Source organism: Lithobates pipiens, unplaced genomic scaffold (genome assembly GCF_037356315.1).
Source record: "Lithobates pipiens isolate NorthernLeopardFrog02 unplaced genomic scaffold, aLitPip1_a1.2 Scaffold_23, whole genome shotgun sequence".
Lineage (NCBI taxonomy): Eukaryota > Metazoa > Chordata > Amphibia > Anura > Ranidae > Lithobates > Lithobates pipiens.
Genome location: NW_027507785.1, coordinates 192,027,361 through 192,046,991, shown reverse-complemented (window position 1 = coordinate 192,046,991; position 19,631 = coordinate 192,027,361). Strand labels below are relative to the sequence as shown.

Below are 19,631 nucleotides of genomic sequence, written 5' to 3'. Positions count from 1 at the left end.
TCCATGGGGATGGGGGTGGTTGGATCTGTACTTGCTGGTTACAAGGGGTTAACCAGGAAGGGTAAAAGGGGTAGGTCACTGAGCTGGTTTGGGTATAGCCTCTGAGACAGGGGATTCCGTCTGGAGACCAAGAGGTTAAAGAAATTACTGATGTAGTGCGCAGTGACCAGTAGGTTCTTGGGTATACTAATGACCCATGATCCAGTACAAATGGGTTTTACATTTACAAAGTTATTTATGGAAAGTTTATATTGATATATATATTTGTTTAATGAATCAAGGCCGGATGGCCATTTACTCCAAACATAGTCTGGTCATTTGTTAATGGGGGCCGGATTTGGAGGTAGGTTGGGGTTTGTGGTAAGGTTGGATCATGGTGGGTGTCAGTCACTACAGATGTCAAGAAATCTGAAGTGACCCTGAGGTGGGATTTAACAGGATTAAACCAATATCTGAATGACAAGATGATCCCCTGGGGTCTGTGCATCAAGAAGATTCCTACAACAGTTTATTCTGATTCTTTCATTAACCTCCCTGGCGGTATGATTATGTCAGATTTTTGCGTCTTAAAGCGGTACAATTGTTTTGCATAGAAATTTGGCGTTTTATATTGTAGGCCTGTAGTTCTTAGCAATAACACACTTAAATCTGTTCAAACAAGAGTCTTAGGCCGCGTACACACGGGCGGATTGTCTGGCCAACTAAGTTCGTCAGACAATCCGACAGACAGTCCGTTCAAAATTTGCATGAACGGACTTGACCACACAGGATGAGCAGACAGTCCGCTGAAAGCGTGCGCGATGACGTGAATGGCACGTACGACGGGACGAGAAATTCGACGTCCAATACACTGCAATGCAACCTTCGCCGTGTAAATCCTTTCTGAGCATGCGCCAAACTTAGTCTGTCGAACTAGCCTACTCACGAGCGGATTGTCCGCTGAAACCAAGTTTGGACGGACTGTCTTACGGAAATTCCGTAAGACTTTGTTCGCCAGACAATCCGCTGAAAAAGTCCGCTGAAGCCCACACACGAGCGGATTGTCCGCTGAAACACGGTTCAGCGGACTAAGTTGGGCAGACAATCCGCCCCGTGTGTACGCGGCCTTAGTCATAGTAGATCACGGGTAGAGCTTCGAGTTTGAGTCAAACATTGCCTGTTCGGCGAACAGTGAAGAAATTGGGGTGTTCACTGCAAATTTGAAAAGCCAGGAACACCCTGTACAAGTCTATGGGAGAAATCTAAAGTGCTAATTTTAAAGGCTAATATGCAAGTTATTGTCCTAAAAAGTGTTTGGAGACCCGGGTCCTGCCCCAGGGGACATGGATCAATGCAAAAAAAAGTTTTAAAAACTGCAGTTTTTTCGGGAGCAGTGATTTTAATAATGATTAAAGTGAAACAATAAAAGTGTAATATTCCTTTAAATTTTGTACCTGGGGGTTGTCTATAGTATGCCTTTTTCATGATTTTTCAGTTTGTTTGTGCCCCCCCCCCAAAAAAAAAAAATAATAATCTTCAGCACCAGCCGTCACTGCAATCTACAGAAATCATTGGAGGATTTGGAAACCCAAATCATACAGATGAAAATAACTAAGTACTTACGGGACATTCAGGATTATCAAAGTAATACTGTATATGAATGGGGGAAAAGAGAGAGCACACACAAAAAAACTCCCTGCACTAAACTCAAGAGGAGAAAGTGGGAGGGCAGTGTTATCAAGAGAGGTAATTTTAGCTCTCCAGAGGCTTCTGACTCATTAGCTGAAACATCAGACTTGACTGAGTCTAGAGCCCCAGCCGTTTCTCAAACCCCTTTAGTTTCCAGATCCCGTATGGGATCAGTCTTCCCATGTGAAAGCAGCAATACTGGTGAGACAAAAAACACCACTTCACTGTCATATTATCGGCTTCCCATATTATCGGGCTCCTTTTATGTCCTACCCGGTATGTACTGTCCGAGAGGGTGTCCATGGGTAGGTCACCAAGCATCCTGGGTAAAGGTCAACCTTCCAAAGTAAATAATAGTCACTTCCTGTATTCAGACTTTGTGCTTTGTGAAAGCAATATTCGTGTCAGTTCACTACCTGTCTTTGGCTGCTAGATGGCACCAAATACTAAGCTATAGAATTGTCCATAGGCTTACATTGTAAAACATCAACATTACATTAATAGGCAAAATTTATCAGCGCTACATACTCTCCCTACTTTTAGTCTTTGGTCCCCAAAGATATTTAGAATCTTGGTTCTATCCAACGTTTTTGCCTATTACATGCTATCATTCACAGGCGGGGAGAAACAGGTTAGTATAACAACCCAGTTGCATTTCCATAACCGGAGTCTAAACTTAAATGGTTCATCTTACAACACAAACTTGACAGAGGAGCTTCCCACCAATTCACATATGATGGAGAGCTGTCCTGTGCACTCACAGCTGAAACTATAGTGTCTGGTACAGATCTGTCAAGGGGTGAGCTGGGGTTGTCCCTTACTGAATCAGCAGTAGAGGGACCAGGCACTTCAGGGTTTCTTTTACTGGTAATTTGAGCTGCTTCAGAGCATTCACCCAATGTATCGTATGCCAGTCTTTTGGGGGGTGAATCACTCTTTTGGTTCTCTGTTCTTTTGGTGTCTCAGGTAGGCTCACAGCGTCCTCAATTTCCCCACTCTCCTGTTCACTCAGTTCTGTGTCCTGTATTTCACTTCCAGCACCATCAGGGAAATTCTCAGAATTTGTTTCTAGCATAGAAGTTTTGGAATCCTCTGAACTGTTTGTTGACCTGTCTTGAGGTACGAACTTGGGGGCTTCAGGTCTAAGAGTCCCATTGTCTCCTCCTTCTGCCTGAAGTGAAATACTGGCTTCAGTTCCTGGTGTGTCAGATAACCATAGCCAACTCATCTCCATTTTCTCTTCCTCATCTCCAGAGGGTGCAGGCTGAGACCTAGTTGCTGGCCTGAGCACAGCAGTGGATGTGGAGGGGAATTCCTCTTCTGGATTTACCCTGACTGCTTCTGTGAGGGGTAAGAGATGATTTCAATGCCAGGTTTTTACTGGCCCAGTGTTTCCTTCTGGCTTGATTTCATACACTGGGAGTCCTGGGAGCTTCCTGCACACAACATATGGCTGTAATCCCCAGCGGTCAGCCAACTTATGTTTGCCTGGGATGCCCAGATTCCTTAGTAGGACACGGTCACCTGGTTGAAGATCCTGAACTCTTACTTTTAGATCAATTCCTCTTATTCCTGTTCTCTCTGGTATTTGAGGTAGCTTGAGCCTGCTCCTAAGCTATCGTCAAGTTCCTCCACAGTCTGTCCACATACCCCCAATGGGAGGTCTCTGGTGTGTGGTCCAGAGAGGTCCCAAAGGCTAGATCTACTGGCAGCCTGGCTTCACACCTGAACATTAGCCTGCATGGTGAATATCCAGTAGCATCACTCTTGGTGCTGTTGTAGGCATGAACCAATGCGGTGTTGTGCCTACTCCAATGGGGTTTCTGCTCTGCAGTCAAAGTCCCCAATATGTTCAGGAGAGTTCTGTTGAACCTTGAGGGTCCCCTTGTGGGTGGTAAGAAGTAGTCCTGGACTTTTGTATGCCTAGTAAATACAACAGTCTTTTTATTAGCGTGCTCTCAAAGTCTCTTCCTTGGTCCGAATATATCCTTTGAGGTAGACCATAATGGACGAAGATCTTCTCCAAAAGAGTCTTTGCTACTATGGCTGCTTGCTGGTCTTTAGTAGGGAATGCCTGAGCATAGCAGGTGAAGTGATCTGTGACTACTAAGATGTTCCCTTGCCCACTCAGGTTGGATTCCAGACAGAGAGTCAAGGGCCGATGGATCTGGTCTGCATAGACTTTCTAATTGGCCCATGGGAGCAGCTCGCTGGGGCAAGGTCTTCCGTTGTATGCACCTGAGGCAGGAATGACAGTGGCTCTCCACTTCAGTCCTCATGTAAGGCCAGTAGAACCTGTCCCTTACAAGTTGAAAAGTCCTCTCTGATCCCAAATGACCATGGTGATCATGCAGGGCGATCAGCACCTTCTCTCTGTGTTTCTGAACAATTGCCACTTCTCTTTGGGATCTTCAGAGGGGCCCCTTCGGTAGACCACCCCTTGTCGTAACTGCAACCGATCCCACTCTTTCTGTAGTAGCCAGGCTTCTCTCCGGGGGCTCTTAAGCAGCAGATCAGGCTGTTGGCTCTCCAAAGCTTTCAGTACTAGCCCACAAAGTGAATCTTCCTGCTGATCCCTTCTGAAGTCCTTTTTAGATAGTTTGGGAAGGCCCTCTTGCATGATCTGAGAGACGTTACAATAACATTTGGGCACCCCCACTGCAGATACTCCAACTTCTTCAGCTCTGGCTCCCCCTTTTGACTGATGTTCTGTCCCTTCACAGAGGGCTCTTACTCCTTCAGAGGTAAGTCGGGTGCAGTTTTCTGAAGGGTCTTGGGAATGGTGGGGCCTCCTCGACAAAGCATCTGCATCTCAGTTACCAACCCCTGGTCTGTACTTCATGCTGAAGGTAAATGCCGAGAGGGCAGCCAACCGCCTGTGACCGGTGGCGTCTAACTTTGCGGTGGTGAGCAAGTATGTGAGGGGGTTGTTGTCTGTCTTGACCATGAACTTCGCTCCGTAGAGATAATCTTTTAACTTGTCCACCACTGCCCACTTCAGAGCCAGAAATTCAAGTTTGTGAGTAGGATAGTTCCTTTCAGCAGGAATTAGACTTCTGTTCACATAGGCAATGGGCCTCAGGTGCCCGTCATATTCTTGGTATAGCACCCCACCTAGCCCGTCTCGGCTGGCATCCACATGCAACTCGTAGGGTCTGCATAGGCCAGGACCGGAGCAGTGGTAAGGCTCCACTTCAACTGCCTGAAGGCTTCCTCACATTCTGGAGTCCACTGGTCCTGTATGAATTCTTTCTTCTTCCTGGGCCCTTCCTTTGGCTTCCCAGACTGATCTGAGTCTGCACCAGCTTCTTCCTGGTTCTTCAGAAGCTCGGTGAGTGGGTGGGCTATTTTGGCAAACCCTTCCACGAACCTCCTGTAGTACGAGCAGAACCCTAGGAACAACCTGAGTTCGGTCACATTTGTAGGCCTGGGCCAAGAAGTAACGGCTTCCAATTTCTCAGGATGTCTTGCTACTCCCTCTTCAGACACAATGTGTCCTAGGTAGTTCACTGAAGGTGGCTAAAATTGATATTTTTCCATGGAGAGCTTCAGGCCTTCGTCATGAAGCCTCTTCAGGACTTTCTCCAGGTGTTCTTTGTGCTCTTCTAACATTCTCCCAAACACTAGGATATCGTCCAGGTATACCAGCACTTCAGCCAGGTTCATGTCGCCCACTGTCTTCTCCATTAGTCTCTGAAAGGTTGCTGGTGCTCCAGACAGTCCTTGCGGCATCCTATTGAACTCGAAGAAACCCACAGGAGTGATAAAAAGCGGTCTTTTCCCTATCTTCAGGACACATGGGGATCTGATAGTACCCGCTTTTTAGGTCCAGTACACTGAACCACTTCGCCCCCGACAGGCTCTACAAGGCATCTTCTATCCGAGGTTTGGTGTACTGGTCAGGAATGGTCCTCCGGTTCAGGGTCCTATAATCAATGCACAGCCATAGGGACCGGTTCTTCTTCCTTACCACCACTATTGGAGAGGCGTAAGGACTCCGGCACTCTCTGATAATTCCCATTCTTTTGAGCTCAGCCAGCTGCTCTCTCAAGTCTTTGAGATCTCCCAGTGAGATCCATCTGACTCTCTCCCAAAAGAATTTGTCTTCTTGCCAGCCAAATTCGGTGTGCTGCACTCTTTGCCAGCCCCACGTCGAACTCTCACTTTTAGAGAAAGCAGCCTTCCATCTCAGGAGCTGAGCCTTTGCTCTCTCCATCCAAGCAGGTGTAAGAGGTGTGTTCTTTGGATAGAATTCCTCCAGGGAAATCTCTCCGTCTTGTTTTCCCATGATATTACACAGTGAGACTGGAGTTGCTTGACTGACCTGCCCCAACAGCACACTGGTAGGCATCCTCATGGGCAAAGCGAAGGGACCAGGCTGTTTCCAACTCAGCTTGACAAAGGCGACTACCTCACCCGGTTGCCCCAGCTTTTCACTTCTGTCCAGACGCCAGATCTTTCCCACTCCTGATGGGGCCTTCTGCTCCTGTACAAGATTCTGGAACACCTGTGTTAGCATGGGGTGCATTTTCGGGGAAAGGGTGCTCTTCTCCTGTACAAGTGGCATAAGTAATCTCCGAACTAGGTCAGTGTTGGTTTCAATAATGATAGAGTTTATGCCAGCACATGGAGGGCTAGGGCAAAGCACTGCTAGGGTATCAAATGTTTCTGCCTTCTCGGCTACACAGGGGTCAAAAGTTAGTTTGATTGGCAAATACCCATCATAGGGGAAATGTTGAGTCTCAATGCCCCAGATCTTCAGTTCCTCTAGTTCTTGGAGTGGCAGATGGTGGAGGAGCTTATCATAGAAGTCCCTATAAAGTATTGTCACTTGGGCTCCAGTATCCAGAAGGCCCTTTGTGTAGATTTCCTCCACCTGGATGGGGACATCTGGAGAAGGTCCCACTAATTTGGGATGTACTTTGGAGAAGCTGGCTGGTTTAACCCGCTTGTTGGAGCGGACCTGTACTCCCTTCTTGTAGGGGCTTGAGTTCCGTTTGGTTTCCTGTGATACCCTGGGAGTCTGGTGTGTATTGGGTCGCCGACGCCTCTTGGTCTAAGCCGGGGAGGCTGGGATGTTGGGTCGTTCTGAGATAGTGTTGGGGGTTTTCTCTATGGGTTTCAATCCCTCCTTTGGGGATTTCTTTGTGTCATTAAGTTTTTTCGAGTTAGCTGACACTACAGGGCACCCGGTTGACTCCTTCACCGGGGCCCTCTGTAGTTTTTCCACCAGCTTTTGGCGTTGTATCTCATAATTCACTGGACTTGGGCACACTCTCCAAAGATGTCCAATTCATCCACAATTGAAACAAACTTGGTCACCCATCAACCTCCGAGTTGGGGGAGTGGGTGCGGCCTGAATTACTTCTGTCACCGTTTCTCTCTCCAAGAGTTTGTGAGACCTTTGCCAGCTGTGAAGTCAGCATTTCCATCACTTGTACCATTTGGGACATTAAAGTGGCTATTTCAGAGTCCTGTTTAGGGATGAGCCGAACACCCCCCTGGTTCGGTTCGCACCAGAACTTTTGAACGGACTGAAAATTTGTGCAAACTTTAGAACAACATTGAAGTCTATGGGACTTGAACGTTCGAAATAAAAAGTGCTAAATTTAATGGCTAATATGCAAGATATTGTCCTGCCCCAGAGGACATGGGTCAATGCCTAAAATGTTTTTAAAAATGGCCGTTTTTTTTTCGGGAGCACTGATTTAAATGACGATTAAAATGAAAAAAAAAGTGAAAGATTCCTTTAAATATTGTGCCTGGGGGATGTCTATAGTATGCCTGTGAAGTGCCACGTGTTTCCCGTGTTCAGAACAGTCCCTGCACAAAATGACATTTAACGGAAAAAAAGTAATTTAAAACTACTTACGGTTTTAATGTAATATCTGGTTCCGGCAATATGATGAAAATCATTGAGAAAAATGGCATGGGTAGCATCCCTTCCCATTACCAGCCCTTTTGGGTCTTGTATGGATATTAAGGGGAACCCCGTACCCATATTAAAAAAAGGAAAGACGTGGGGCCCTCAGGCCCTATATACTCAGAACAGCAGTATACAGGCGGTTCAGACAAGACAGGGACTGTGTAGGTTTGTTGTGTTAAGTAGAATCTGTTTGTAATTTTGAACTGGTACATTTTTAAAGTGTATCTCCAGTTAAAAAATCAATTTTTAAGCTTTTTGGAAAACATAGGGAAGGGTTATCACCCCTGTATAATTTGTTTTGCCGTCCATCTTTTTTTCATCTCACTTCCTGTTGTCTCCTTCCGTTTGCAAGTAGGAGACGTTTGTAAGTTGCATGTTTGAAAGTAGGGGGCTACCATATATGCTCTGCAGAAATGGCGGAACAAGGTGTTGGTGTTGCCACAACATTGTAAGCCCTCAAAGTGACTTTTGGTTGGCGCTGGAGCGCCCTGCTGTGAACGATTATATCAAGAATTGTAATTACATGCCATTGTTGAACAGTGGTAGAAAAATTGGGCCTTTGGTGGTTGTGGTGGTGGTGCCACAACACTATAAGTCCTCACAGTTAATCTCGGTGGGCACAGGAACGGGCCCTGCTATGAAATATTATATCAAGAATTGTAATTCCATGCCCCTGTTAAACAGGGGCTGAAAAATTGGGCCTTAGGCACTGCTTGCTGGTGCCACAACACTGCAACCTCTCCCAGATACTCTAGTTGTAGTGTAGGAATGAGCCCTGCTGCAAAGCATTGCATCAAAAATTGTAATTACATGCCCCTGTTAAACGGGCTGAAAAATTGGGCCTGTACACTGCAACCTCCCCCATATACTCTAGTTGTAGTACAGTAATGAGCCCTGCTGCAAAGAATTGCATCAAAAATTGTAATTACATGCCCCTGTTAAACGGGCTGAAAAATTGGGCCTTAGGCACTGGTGCCACGACACTGCAAACTCTCCCATATACTCTAGTTGTAATGCAGGAATGAGCCCTGCTGCAAAGCATTGCATCGAAAATTGTAATTACACACACCCTGTTAAACAGGGTGTTGGATTGAATTCATATAATACTTCTGGTATTTGTTCATGGTTGAGGTAGCCACTTAGCCTCAAGTGAATGAAGCACATGAAAGCTTTGTAATCAGAAGAACAATAGCTGGACTCGGACCCCCCCTGCTGTGATGTGTGTGTGGTTGCAGGCTTCAAAGGGAGTAAAAGCAAGCTGGGTGGCTCATCGTTGGGGACACTGATCAATAGTGGACAATACAGCATGCTTCCTGAAGAATGGACATACATGTGAATGAATGCCTCTTGGCGAAATCTATTGGATGGAAGGCAAATGGGGGTGGCTACGAGTGGGTGTGTATGTTGGTATGAAAAGGCTCACACACATCACAATGTTTTTTTCTTTTTGCTGTAAGACCATGCCATGTGGTGACTCGGCCTACTTTGGGAGATGGCTCCGGCCTAAACCTCATGGTGAAGGCCCTCTCCTGGTCTGAGCCTAGCCGATGCAGCAAAGCCTCAAGGAGGACCGTGTGATAAGTATCTTTCATATTCTTGTATTATATGTTCTGATTGTAAGCTGCGTGATATTGTAATGTCCTTTTACTACTTTATGTTAGCTTTCCTAATTTCTTGGGAAATAAATAAGATAGTGTTTTACTAGCAGCAATGTGTGTGTTTTCATAAGTAACTTTATATCAGTGTGCTTAGTAGGGTTTTATAAATTAGATAATTATGGGAAGAGACAAGGTAGTAATAGTTTGTAGAGCACAAAATATCTTTCAATTGGCACCCCAGATAACATGTGGCAATCCTAAAAGCTGCATAGAACAGAAGTGCTCGGATACAAGGCAGCTGATAATGCCACATTAAGTGTGGTGAGTCTGTACTATGGATAGGCAAAAATTGAATTGTTTTGAATGATATCAGGTAAAAGTGGTAACGAATTAAGAATAGTGAATGCTAGAAGAGCGATTTGTTTTGTGTGAGTTGTAAGAGCTAACGATAATTGAGTTTGATTTAGTACTCAATGCAGTGTTGGTACGTTAGTACAAATAGAAGTGTGTATTGTGTGGATTGTATGGTTGTGAAATGGAACTTGTGTATACATATGTTAAAAAGTATGCCTCTGCCAGTTACCATTCATGTGCAGATGAAACTCTTGAAAGCCAGTATAAGATTCTATTATCTCAGTGTCAGCAACATAATAGCAGATTATCAGGCAAACAGCTAAAAAAAGTTAAGAAAGAAAAGTTGGCTAATGAAATTGCAGTTTTGCTCAGAATTAAAGTTATATCTGAGCAAATGGGGGGGAAGTGGGAAGTAGAGAGGAGGCGTCTGGGTGAGGACATAGCGAAAGTCAGTGAAAACCTTCTAAAGATTGCAACAGCCTCCAGTGATGAGATGGATGAATTGCGGGCAAAAGCAGGAGATTTGTCAGAGAGAAACGGTGAACTACAAGAACAGCTCCACAGTTATAGCATGGACTGTAATATGAAGAGCAAAGTTTTAGAGTCATTGCGAATGAAGTTGTCAGAGATGGAAGAGTTGGTTATGTCTTTAGAAAGAGAATTAGCAAATGTACGCTCCCAGCTTCTTACTACAGAGAAAGTTATGGTATCGCTCAATGAGCACAAAGGAACATGCCAATTGGCCGATATCTGCACAATCAATGAGGAGAAGGGCCGTGATGAAACACAGTCTGCTATGGCACCTATAGCTTCAAGGCAGAATGAGAGTTTAATTACAATCCAAGAGAGACTTACTTTGTGCCAGATTTTGGGTGAATTTAATGCCCTGGAATCACCAATGAGTCTGTCCAATAAATTTGAAGCTCTAGTAGTTAAATTCCATTTGAGTAATGAGGATGCATGCTCTCTTCTGAAAGCATGGCTACCAGGACCTTTGGTAGGCCAGTTATCGGCACAAGTTAATGATAACTTAGCAGATGCAGAGGGGCGGAGGAAAGAGTTGCAGCGTATTGTGGACAGTCGTGATAATGGTATGAGTGATTTGCAACGAATGAAATTTAGGAGAGGAGATGACCCAATTTTGTTCTGCAGTGAGTATCTTGCATTGTATATGAAAGTGTTCAACTGTCCTGACTTATTGGAGGACGATGCAAGTTTCATATACTCAATGGCCAATAAGTGTTATGTAAGCTATCCCACTAGAATGGCTCTGAGGAATGCTAGATCCTACCAAAATTTTGTCAATACCCTACGAGACTTCTGTCAAGAATCCAGGGAAAGGGAGTATGGGTCAAAGGCAGATGTGTCCGTAATAAGCAGAGGTACAGGAAGGCAGAGAAAGTTCAGACATAGTAAATGGAATAGGCATAGACATAGATTTCATAAAGCCCTTAAAATTTCTAGCATGGAACAGGAAACCCCAGAAGTACAGGTATCTACAATGAAAACCCCCACCCAGGACAGGGACAGCGTAACTCAAAGGCCTGATATGAAAGATAGCAGCCAGGACAGATTACAAAGTTCTGAAGGAGAGATAAGAAATGACAGTTCACACCCTAAGCACAGCCAGCAACAAGACTGGATGAACATTCCAATATTTGCGCCCTGGGCTAATCTACCATTTTGGCTTGTATGTAATTGGACCCAAATGGCATTGACATTTTTCTTGAGTAATATGGCAAAGATTTCCAATATCACGGCGTAGTATAGAAAGGTATGGCAACTATATTGCATTAATGGGAAAGGCTTTGGGGACTTAAAAAGTCAATTGTCATGATAATTGTGTGTAATCACTGTCGTTGTGTTTTTTTTCCACAGACCAAGGAAGAAGTTAAACGGCTTTAGATACTAACATTTGCGTTTGTTTGCAGGTCTGTCAAAGTGAGAACAACAGTGGTAAAGTATAGCAGAACATGGGTTAGGTTATTGTAAATGCATAATCGATTATCACATGGTACCATGAGCTCATTAGTTAGTAATTGTTTGCAAACAATGAAAAATAAATAGTACTAAAAAGATATAAATGAAGCTACAATGTTGTGATGAGATACACATGCTTTGTTTTGTTTTGTTTTTGTTTCCCCATTAACTAATTGTATTTCAGTTCGGAAGGAGCACTCTTTTCAGGAGAAAAGTCCATGGTTGTCAACTAAAAGTTGAGTGTTTGTCATTGTTGTATGGTGGTTGTCTTGTCATGTTATTTGTATGATTATGGCCAGATTTTAAATTTTTTTTTTTACATTTTTTTTTAATTATTTTTATTTTTATTATTTTTTTTTCCTCAAAATTTTTTGTTTGATATTGGTTTAGTCGTCTATTTTAGTTATATTTTTATTCAGGTGGAAAGAGTAGTAGGTCTAGTCCACCTGAAAGGGGGGGAATTGACAATGCCCTCAGTTAGAACCAGTCACCTGAAAGGGGGTAGTGCATACATCGTAAAGATACAGATAGATGCATTGTCTTTGTAGCTTGTAAAATTGGAAGTTTTTGAGAAGCAACATTGACGTTCAGTTTTAAACATTTTTTGATCATACCACAGGGATCCATTTTACAGTGGGTTCAGCCTAAAGAGGTCATGGTTGTTTGGATAGTTTGGTCAGAGTTGCAGAAGCCAGGAATACTAAGGTCCTGGGCTCCAAGGAGGGAACTATAAGTAAACATGGTAAGCGGGCAGATATTGTGGATAAGAATTTGATACTGCTCTTGTTTTTCACTTCCAGAATCCAAGTGGGGCAAGAATTGGAGAGGCTTCTGGAACATGGATCACAGATGATCATCTGGTTGGCAGTTTGTCTGTGCCACACCATACCACAAATTAGTTCCGATAAACGTCAGGAGAGAAGGAAAACTGAAAGATTCAGATTAATACCTGTTTTTTTCGTATGGACAATTTGGTGCTAATGCTGAATCTGAAAGACTGTGCCTAGCAAGAGAACTTGTGAAATATTTTTGCTGAAGTCTCTCCTGATGAATGCAAACATGTTATTTATACATGTGCAATGGGTTGGAGGTTGGGGAAGAATTATGACACATCCAATCCGTCAAAACATGAAAATGTAAAATATGTGTTTTTATTGTTGGAAGGAGGAATTGAAAGAAGAAAGGTTTTAATGTATGACATGTATTGATGTAACAGAGTTAATATGGTGAAGGTACCTAGGAGGCAGGCTGGCACTTATGCATAATAAGGTAGCTGTTGGTCAGACTAAAGGGTGCCAGGTGACACATCAATGGGGTGAAAACTTCCTCGTAGGGGTGGTGTCTCAATCCTAGCGGTCCTAGAGAGAAGCTTTCGGTTACTGGACATGTGGGACACCAGAACTAGACATGGGGAAGATACGCCTGGTTGATGTCTCACCTGAGAGGTTGAAACCCTGCACAGATAATGCCAGTGAATACACACAGGAGCATGCTCCGTTAAAATAAAAGGAACAAACACTGGCTACCGGGGTACCATAGGACTTCACCACATGGTGCTGCAACATCTCACGGTGGTTGACAAAAACCTATCACCCTATATGTGCTGAGTATACACTGAATCAAGTGCGGTTATTGTACCAGTGACTTACTCCCAGAGATGCGATCAAGTCCATGCAGGATGCTTATTTCTGAGGAGTAACCCGAAAGAGGAGGGATGTATTCAGCACTATGTTGGGGGGGGAACAATAGCTGGGATGGGTGTTGTTAATGGAGGGGACATCAGCCTCCTGAGGAACAAACTCACAGCCATAGCTTCAGAGAAGGAGCGTGACTTTGTTACCCCGAGAGATTGGTGGCATCCTTGATAACATTCAATAATCACAGAAACACTCAGGTTAGAATGGCTCCGGATTTTGTCAGCCATGTTGAGAGATTGGTAGAGAGGACAGAAACCTGTCATCGGCTCTGGCGCGCACTCTGTGGCAGGTGGAAATATCAGCCAACATCAAGCTGATTGTACCGTGGCCTGATGAGTTCGCATCACCGCTCAGTAAGATTTTGCCAAAACACGTTGCTTACACTAATCCAAAGTAGGGGTCGAATGCCTGTATGGGCTGTACTAAGTTGGATTGTGAAAGGTGTTATGCTGTATGTTCCCATATACAGAAGTGCAGACTCGGTCTATATATTTGGTGGCATCAATGGGCTTACTGACTGGGGATTCTATCTTGTTGCATTTGAGGCTATATCACACATGTGATCAGAGAAGATGAACGCTGGGGGCAGGTGGATATTTCCATTTGTCGGAAGCATGACCATGATGTCCTTTGTATGCCAGGTCAATACGTAGGGATGAACGAGCAATGTTGGGAAGTTATTTCTCTCTGTATTCTGGATGGAGAGGTCATTGCTGGGAAGAAGGCACCCAGGTATTATTTAGGACATAGGCGAGTTTGTTTCTTTGTCCTAAAGAATACCGGTGTAGTGTTAGTCATGGAACTAGAGGGTTCCTTGAACCTAACCGTAGGTAGAGGTGCATGGTATACAATGGGCATGATCTCTGAAATCCAGGCACAGGGGTGGAATTGTGTGGGTTTGGTAATTGTAGTAAACTTATATGTGTAGTTAAGCGATATTTATCTAGAAGGGTCTCCCATTTGTCTATGCAAGTTGAGGGACGATTTGACGGTGAGCTCTCTGTGTACAAATTGGAGACGTTGCTGCCAAGTCAGAGCCCTGCAACGCTGCTGCGAGCAAGCCTGCCTAATCCCGACCCGCATTTACAGTAAAAGGTTATAGGAGGTTGGGAGTGGGGTGCGTAATACATACATATGTATATATTATGGTAATAAGTTGATTTATTTTTGTGGTAGAGTGTGACCTATGGGTATTGTAGGCTAGTAATATGGGCAAGAAAGGCCCTCCTCAAGACTCGGTATTTGAAAGCTGGTTGATATGTTACTCTGAATGTGTGCTGGTGAGTGAATGGACACCCCCTGCCCGTATTGCCGTCCTGAAGATGCCGAAGATCCAGAATGGTGGCATGGAAGCTGTCGCTGAAGAATGATGGTGGTGTATCACTCAGTGGCAAAGCGGCACGTGTTGGGAAGCACCACACGGTAAAACAATTATGGACTGCTCCATAGAACCTGTTTCTGCATATGTTGAAAAACACAATACGGTAAGACCATTATGGACTGTTCCACGGGAGCTGTTTCTGAAGCACATGTTGAAAACCACATCACATTACACAGCTAAGGACTGTTCCATAGGTACTGGTTCAGAAACACATGTTGGGGAGCCACACACGTTAGGACAGTTATGGACTGTTTAATAGGAACCGTGTCTGAAGAGGGGTGGTATGCGCCTTTCAGGCGCAAAGCGAAATATGTTGGATTGAATTCATATAATACTTCTGGTATTTGTTCATGGTTGAGGTAGCCACTTAGCCTCAAATGAATGAGGCACATGAAAGCTTTGTAATCAGAAGAACAATAGCTGGACTCGGACCCCCCCCTGCTGTGATCTGTGTGTGGTTGCAGGCTTCAAAGGGAGTAAAAGCAAGCTGGGTGGCTCATCGTTGGGGACACTGATCAATAGTGGACAATACAGCATGCTTCCTGAAGAATGGACATACATGTGAATGAATGCCTCTTGGCGAAATCTATTGGATGGAAGGCAAATGGGGGTGGCTACGAGTGGGTGTGTATGTTGGTATGAAAAGGCTCACACACATCACAATGTTTTTTTCTTTTTGCTGTAAGACCATGCCATGTGGTGACTCGGCCTACTTTGGGAGATGGCTTCGGCCTAAACCTCATGGTGAAGGCCCTCTCCTGGTCTGAGCCTAGCCGATGCAGCAAAGCCTCAAGGAGGACCGTGTGATAAGTATCTTTCATATTCTTGTATTATATGTTCTGATTGTAAGCTGCGTGATATTGTAATGTCCTTTTACTACTTTATGTTAGCTTTCCTAATTTCTTGGGAAATAAATAAGATAGTGTTTTACTAGCAGCAATGTGTGTGTTTTCATAAGTAACTTTATATCAGTGTGCTTAGTAGGGTTTTATAAATTAGATAATTATGGGAAGAGACAAGGTAGTAATAGTTTGTAGAGCACAAAATATCTTTCAATTGGCACCCCAGATAACATGTGGCAATCCTAAAAGCTGCATAGAACAGAAGTGCTCGGATACAAGGCAGCTGATAATGCCACATTAAGTGTGGTGAGTCTGTACTATGGATAGGCAAAAATTGAATTGTTTTGAATGATATCAGGTAAAAGTGGTAACGAATTAAGAATAGTGAATGCTAGAAGAGCGATTTGTTTTGTGTGAGTTGTAAGAGCTAACGATAATTGAGTTTGATTTAGTACTCAATGCAGTGTTGGTACGTTAGTACAAATAGAAGTGTGTATTGTGTGGATTGTATGGTTGTGAAATGGAACTTTATATCAGTGTGCTTAGTAGGGTTTTATAAATTAGATAATTATGGGAAGAGACAAGGTAGTAATAGTTTGTAGAGCACAAAATATCTTTCACAGGGGCTGAAAAATTGGGCTGGTGGCATCACCCAGAACCAAAAATGTTCTTCCAAGATATCAGCGGAGGAGGAAGAGGATAGACAGTCAACATAACAGGACAGTCACTCAGCATCAGCATAGGCAGTCTTGAAGGGATGTGATATTTCAAAAAAAATTATTCGGTTACATCAGCTTCAGGTGCTTGGTAGCTGTGGGTGATCCAAGACTGATTCATCTTTATGAAGTTCAGTCAATCAACCGAGTCGGTGGACAGGCGCACCCTATGATCGGTATCAAAAGCCACCAGCAGCACTGAAGGTGCGTTCCGAAAGAATGCTGGATGCAGGACAGGCCAGTAGCTCAGTTGCATACTGTGTCAGCTCTGGCTAGTGATCCAGCCTCAAGACCCAGTAAGCCAGAGGATTTTCGGTGGGAAAGGTGTCCAAGTCTGACCTTGCCCCTATGTATTCCTGCACCATGTAAATCAGACGCTGGCAATGGTTGCTGGAACCGATCATACCTTGGGGCTGCGGACTTAAAAATTGTCTGAATGCATTGGTCAGACGGCCACCTTCTCCATTGCTCCTTCTGACCGATGCCTCAGCAACACGTTTTCCAGGACCAGGAGTTTGTAACCTCCCAGTCTCTGGGAATGCGTTGCACAGACCTTTCTGCAAGGCCTCCCGGAGATGTCTCATCCTCTGCTCCCTCTGCGATGGCAAGATAAGGTCCACAACCTTACCCTTGTACCGTGGATCAAGGAGAGTGGCCAGCCAGTAATGGTCCCTCTCCTTGATCCGAACAATACGAGGATCCTTCCAGAGGCTTTGCAGGATCAGGGAGGCCATGCAGCATAGGTTAGCTGAGGCATTCGGTCCGGAGTCCTCTGAGTCACTAAGGACAACATGATCCGCAGCTACCTCCTCCCAGCCACGTACAAGTCCACGGGTTTATTGGGACTGTAAATCACCCCTTCTGATGCTGAGTGCCAGCCTCCACCTCCATGCTGACACAATCATCCTCCTCCTCCTCATCCTCTTCCTGTGTGATGGGTGGAACAGCAGGAACACTGTCTGGATAAAGGGGGCCTTGAGAGGCAAGGCAGTCCTCCTCTTCCTGCATCTGTTCTGCATCAAGTGCCCTGTCCATTATTCCACGCAGCGTATGCTCCAACAGGTGGACAATAGGTACAGTGTCACTGATGCATGCACTGTCACTGTTCACCATCCTTGTGGCCTCTTCAAATGGTGACAGGACAGTGCATGCATCCCTGATCATGCCCCACTGGCGTGGTGAGAAAAAAGTGGCTGCTCCCCTGACCCTGTCCTGGTGCCGTAGTCGCACAGGTACTCATTGATGGCCCTCTGCTGCGTGTGCAGCCGCTGCAGCATGGCCAACGTTGCCGAGCACAGGCATTAAATGATTGGCGGAAATGCACACAGACTTTCCTGGCCTGCTTCAGGACATCCTGTAAGCCTGGGTATCTGCCCAAGAACCGCTGGGCAGGTACCAAGGACGTGAGCCACACAAGGCACATGGGTCAGTTGTCCCTGTCGGAGGGCGGAGAGGAGGTTGGTGCCATTGTCGCAAACCACCAATCCTGGCTTAAGCTGGCATAGTTTCAACCACCTCTCGGCCTGCCCCTGCAGAGCTGACAAATTATCTGCCCCAGTGTGGCTCCTGTCCCTCAAACAAACCAGCGCAAGCACGGCATGGCATTGTTTTGCCTGCGTACTTGCGTAGCCCCTTGAACGCCTACAGAGCACCACTGGTTCCGAGGACAGAGCACTGGAAGAGGCCATGGAGGAAGAAGAAGAGGAGGGGGTGGAGGAGGGAGGGGTGTCACAACCAGTAGTAGCATTTTGGAGGTGTAGTGACGGAACAACCTCCAACACTACTGCACCTTGTTCTGCATCCTTCCCAGCTGCCAGAAGAGTGACCCAATGGCCCCCCGAAAGATAGGTAACGTCACTGTCCATGCCTGCTGGACCATGAGTCAGCGGTAATATGCACCTTACCGCTGACCGCCCTGTCCAGTGAGGAAAGGACATTGCCTTCCACATGCCGGTAGAGAGCCAGAATCGCCTTCCGTGAGAAAAAGTGGCGTTTGGGGACCTGCCACTGAGGAACCGCACATTGCACAAACTCACGGAAGGGGGCCAAGTCTACCAACTGAAAAGGCAGCAGTTGAAGTGCTAGCAATTTAGCCAAGCTAACATTCAACCGCTGGGCATGTGGATGGCTGGGAGTGAACTTCTATCGACGGTCCAGCAGCTGGGGCAGGGAAATTTGCCTGCTATAATCGGACGTGGGTGTACTGCTAGCAGAGTGCCCGCAAGCACTTGGCTGTGACACACCTAATTCTACACCTTCATTCCTCTCAGCACAGGTTTCAGACAGGACTGAAGGTCTAGTGGGGTTGGAAATCCCAGCTGATGAGGAGCAAGGAGAGGTCCGCTTTGTTCTTTGGTGTGGGTCTTTGAGGTACGCTTGCCAACGAGCTGCATGGCAGGTCAACATATGTCTGGTCAAGCATGTGGTGCCCAATCAACTGACGTTTTGGCCACACGAGATACACTTGAGACATATGTTGCAAATAGCAGCGGAGCAATCTGATGCACTCATCTCAAAAGAGGCCCACACCAAAGAACTTTTAGAATAACGTGCAGAGGCAGTGCCCTGCACAGGCGGAGCTCTGCAGTGTGATTCAGTTGGTGTGCTGCCCTATATAGCTATATAGGTGGATAACGGTGTAAACTGCACTCAGGGCACACAAACACCCAGGAACTGCTGCAGATGGCTGATAGCTCAATTATAGAAGAGCAAAATAGTTATATAGGTGGATAAAGGTGTATACTGCACTCATGGCACACAGACAGCACCCAGAAACTCCTGCAGATGGCTGATAGCTCAATTACAGAAGAGCAATATAGGTGGATACAGGTGTATACTGCACTCAGTGCACACAGACAACACCCAGAAACTCATGCAGATGGCTGATAGCTCAATTACAGAAGAGCAATATAGCTATATGGGTGGATACATGTGTATACTGCACTATGGGTATACAGACAACACCCATAAATTCCTTCAGATGGCTGATAGCTCAATTAGAAAAGAGCAATATAGCTATATAGGTGGATAAAGGTGTATACTGCACTCAGGGCACACAGACAATACCCAGAAACTCCTGCAGATAGCTGATAGCTCAATTACAGAAGAGCAATATAGCTATATAGGTGGATACAGGTGTATACTGCACTCAGGGCACACCGACAACATCCAGAAACTCCTGAAGGTGGCTGATAGCTCAATTACAGAAGAGCAATATAGCTATATAGGTGGATACAGGTGTATACTGCACTCAGGGCACATAGGCAACAACCAGAAACTCCTGCAGATGGCTGATAGTTCAATTACAGAAGAGCATTATAGCTATATAGGTGGATAAAGGTATATACTGCACTCAGGGCACGCAGACAACACCCAGAAACTCCTGCAGATAGCTGATAGATCAATTACAGAAGAGCAATATAGCTATATAGGTGGAAACAGGTGTATACTGCACTCAGGGCACTCAGGC

At 45.2% G+C, this 19,631-nt stretch overlaps 2 protein-coding genes across 3 annotated transcripts in view; one reads left to right on the top strand and one right to left on the bottom strand.

Annotated features, from left to right (window-relative positions):
• LOC143928077 (complement factor H-related protein 1-like) overlaps positions 1–19,631 on the bottom strand; it is a 603,696-nt gene that overhangs the window by 68,161 nt on the left and 515,904 nt on the right. The window lies entirely within an intron of this gene.
• Positions 8,097–15,959, top strand: LOC143928075 (posterior protein-like). The gene has a single exon (XM_077452687.1). It carries the CDS (start codon positions 9,728–9,730, stop codon positions 11,309–11,311), a length of 1,584 nt encoding a protein of 527 aa, XP_077308813.1. The 5' UTR covers positions 8,097–9,727; the 3' UTR covers positions 11,312–15,959.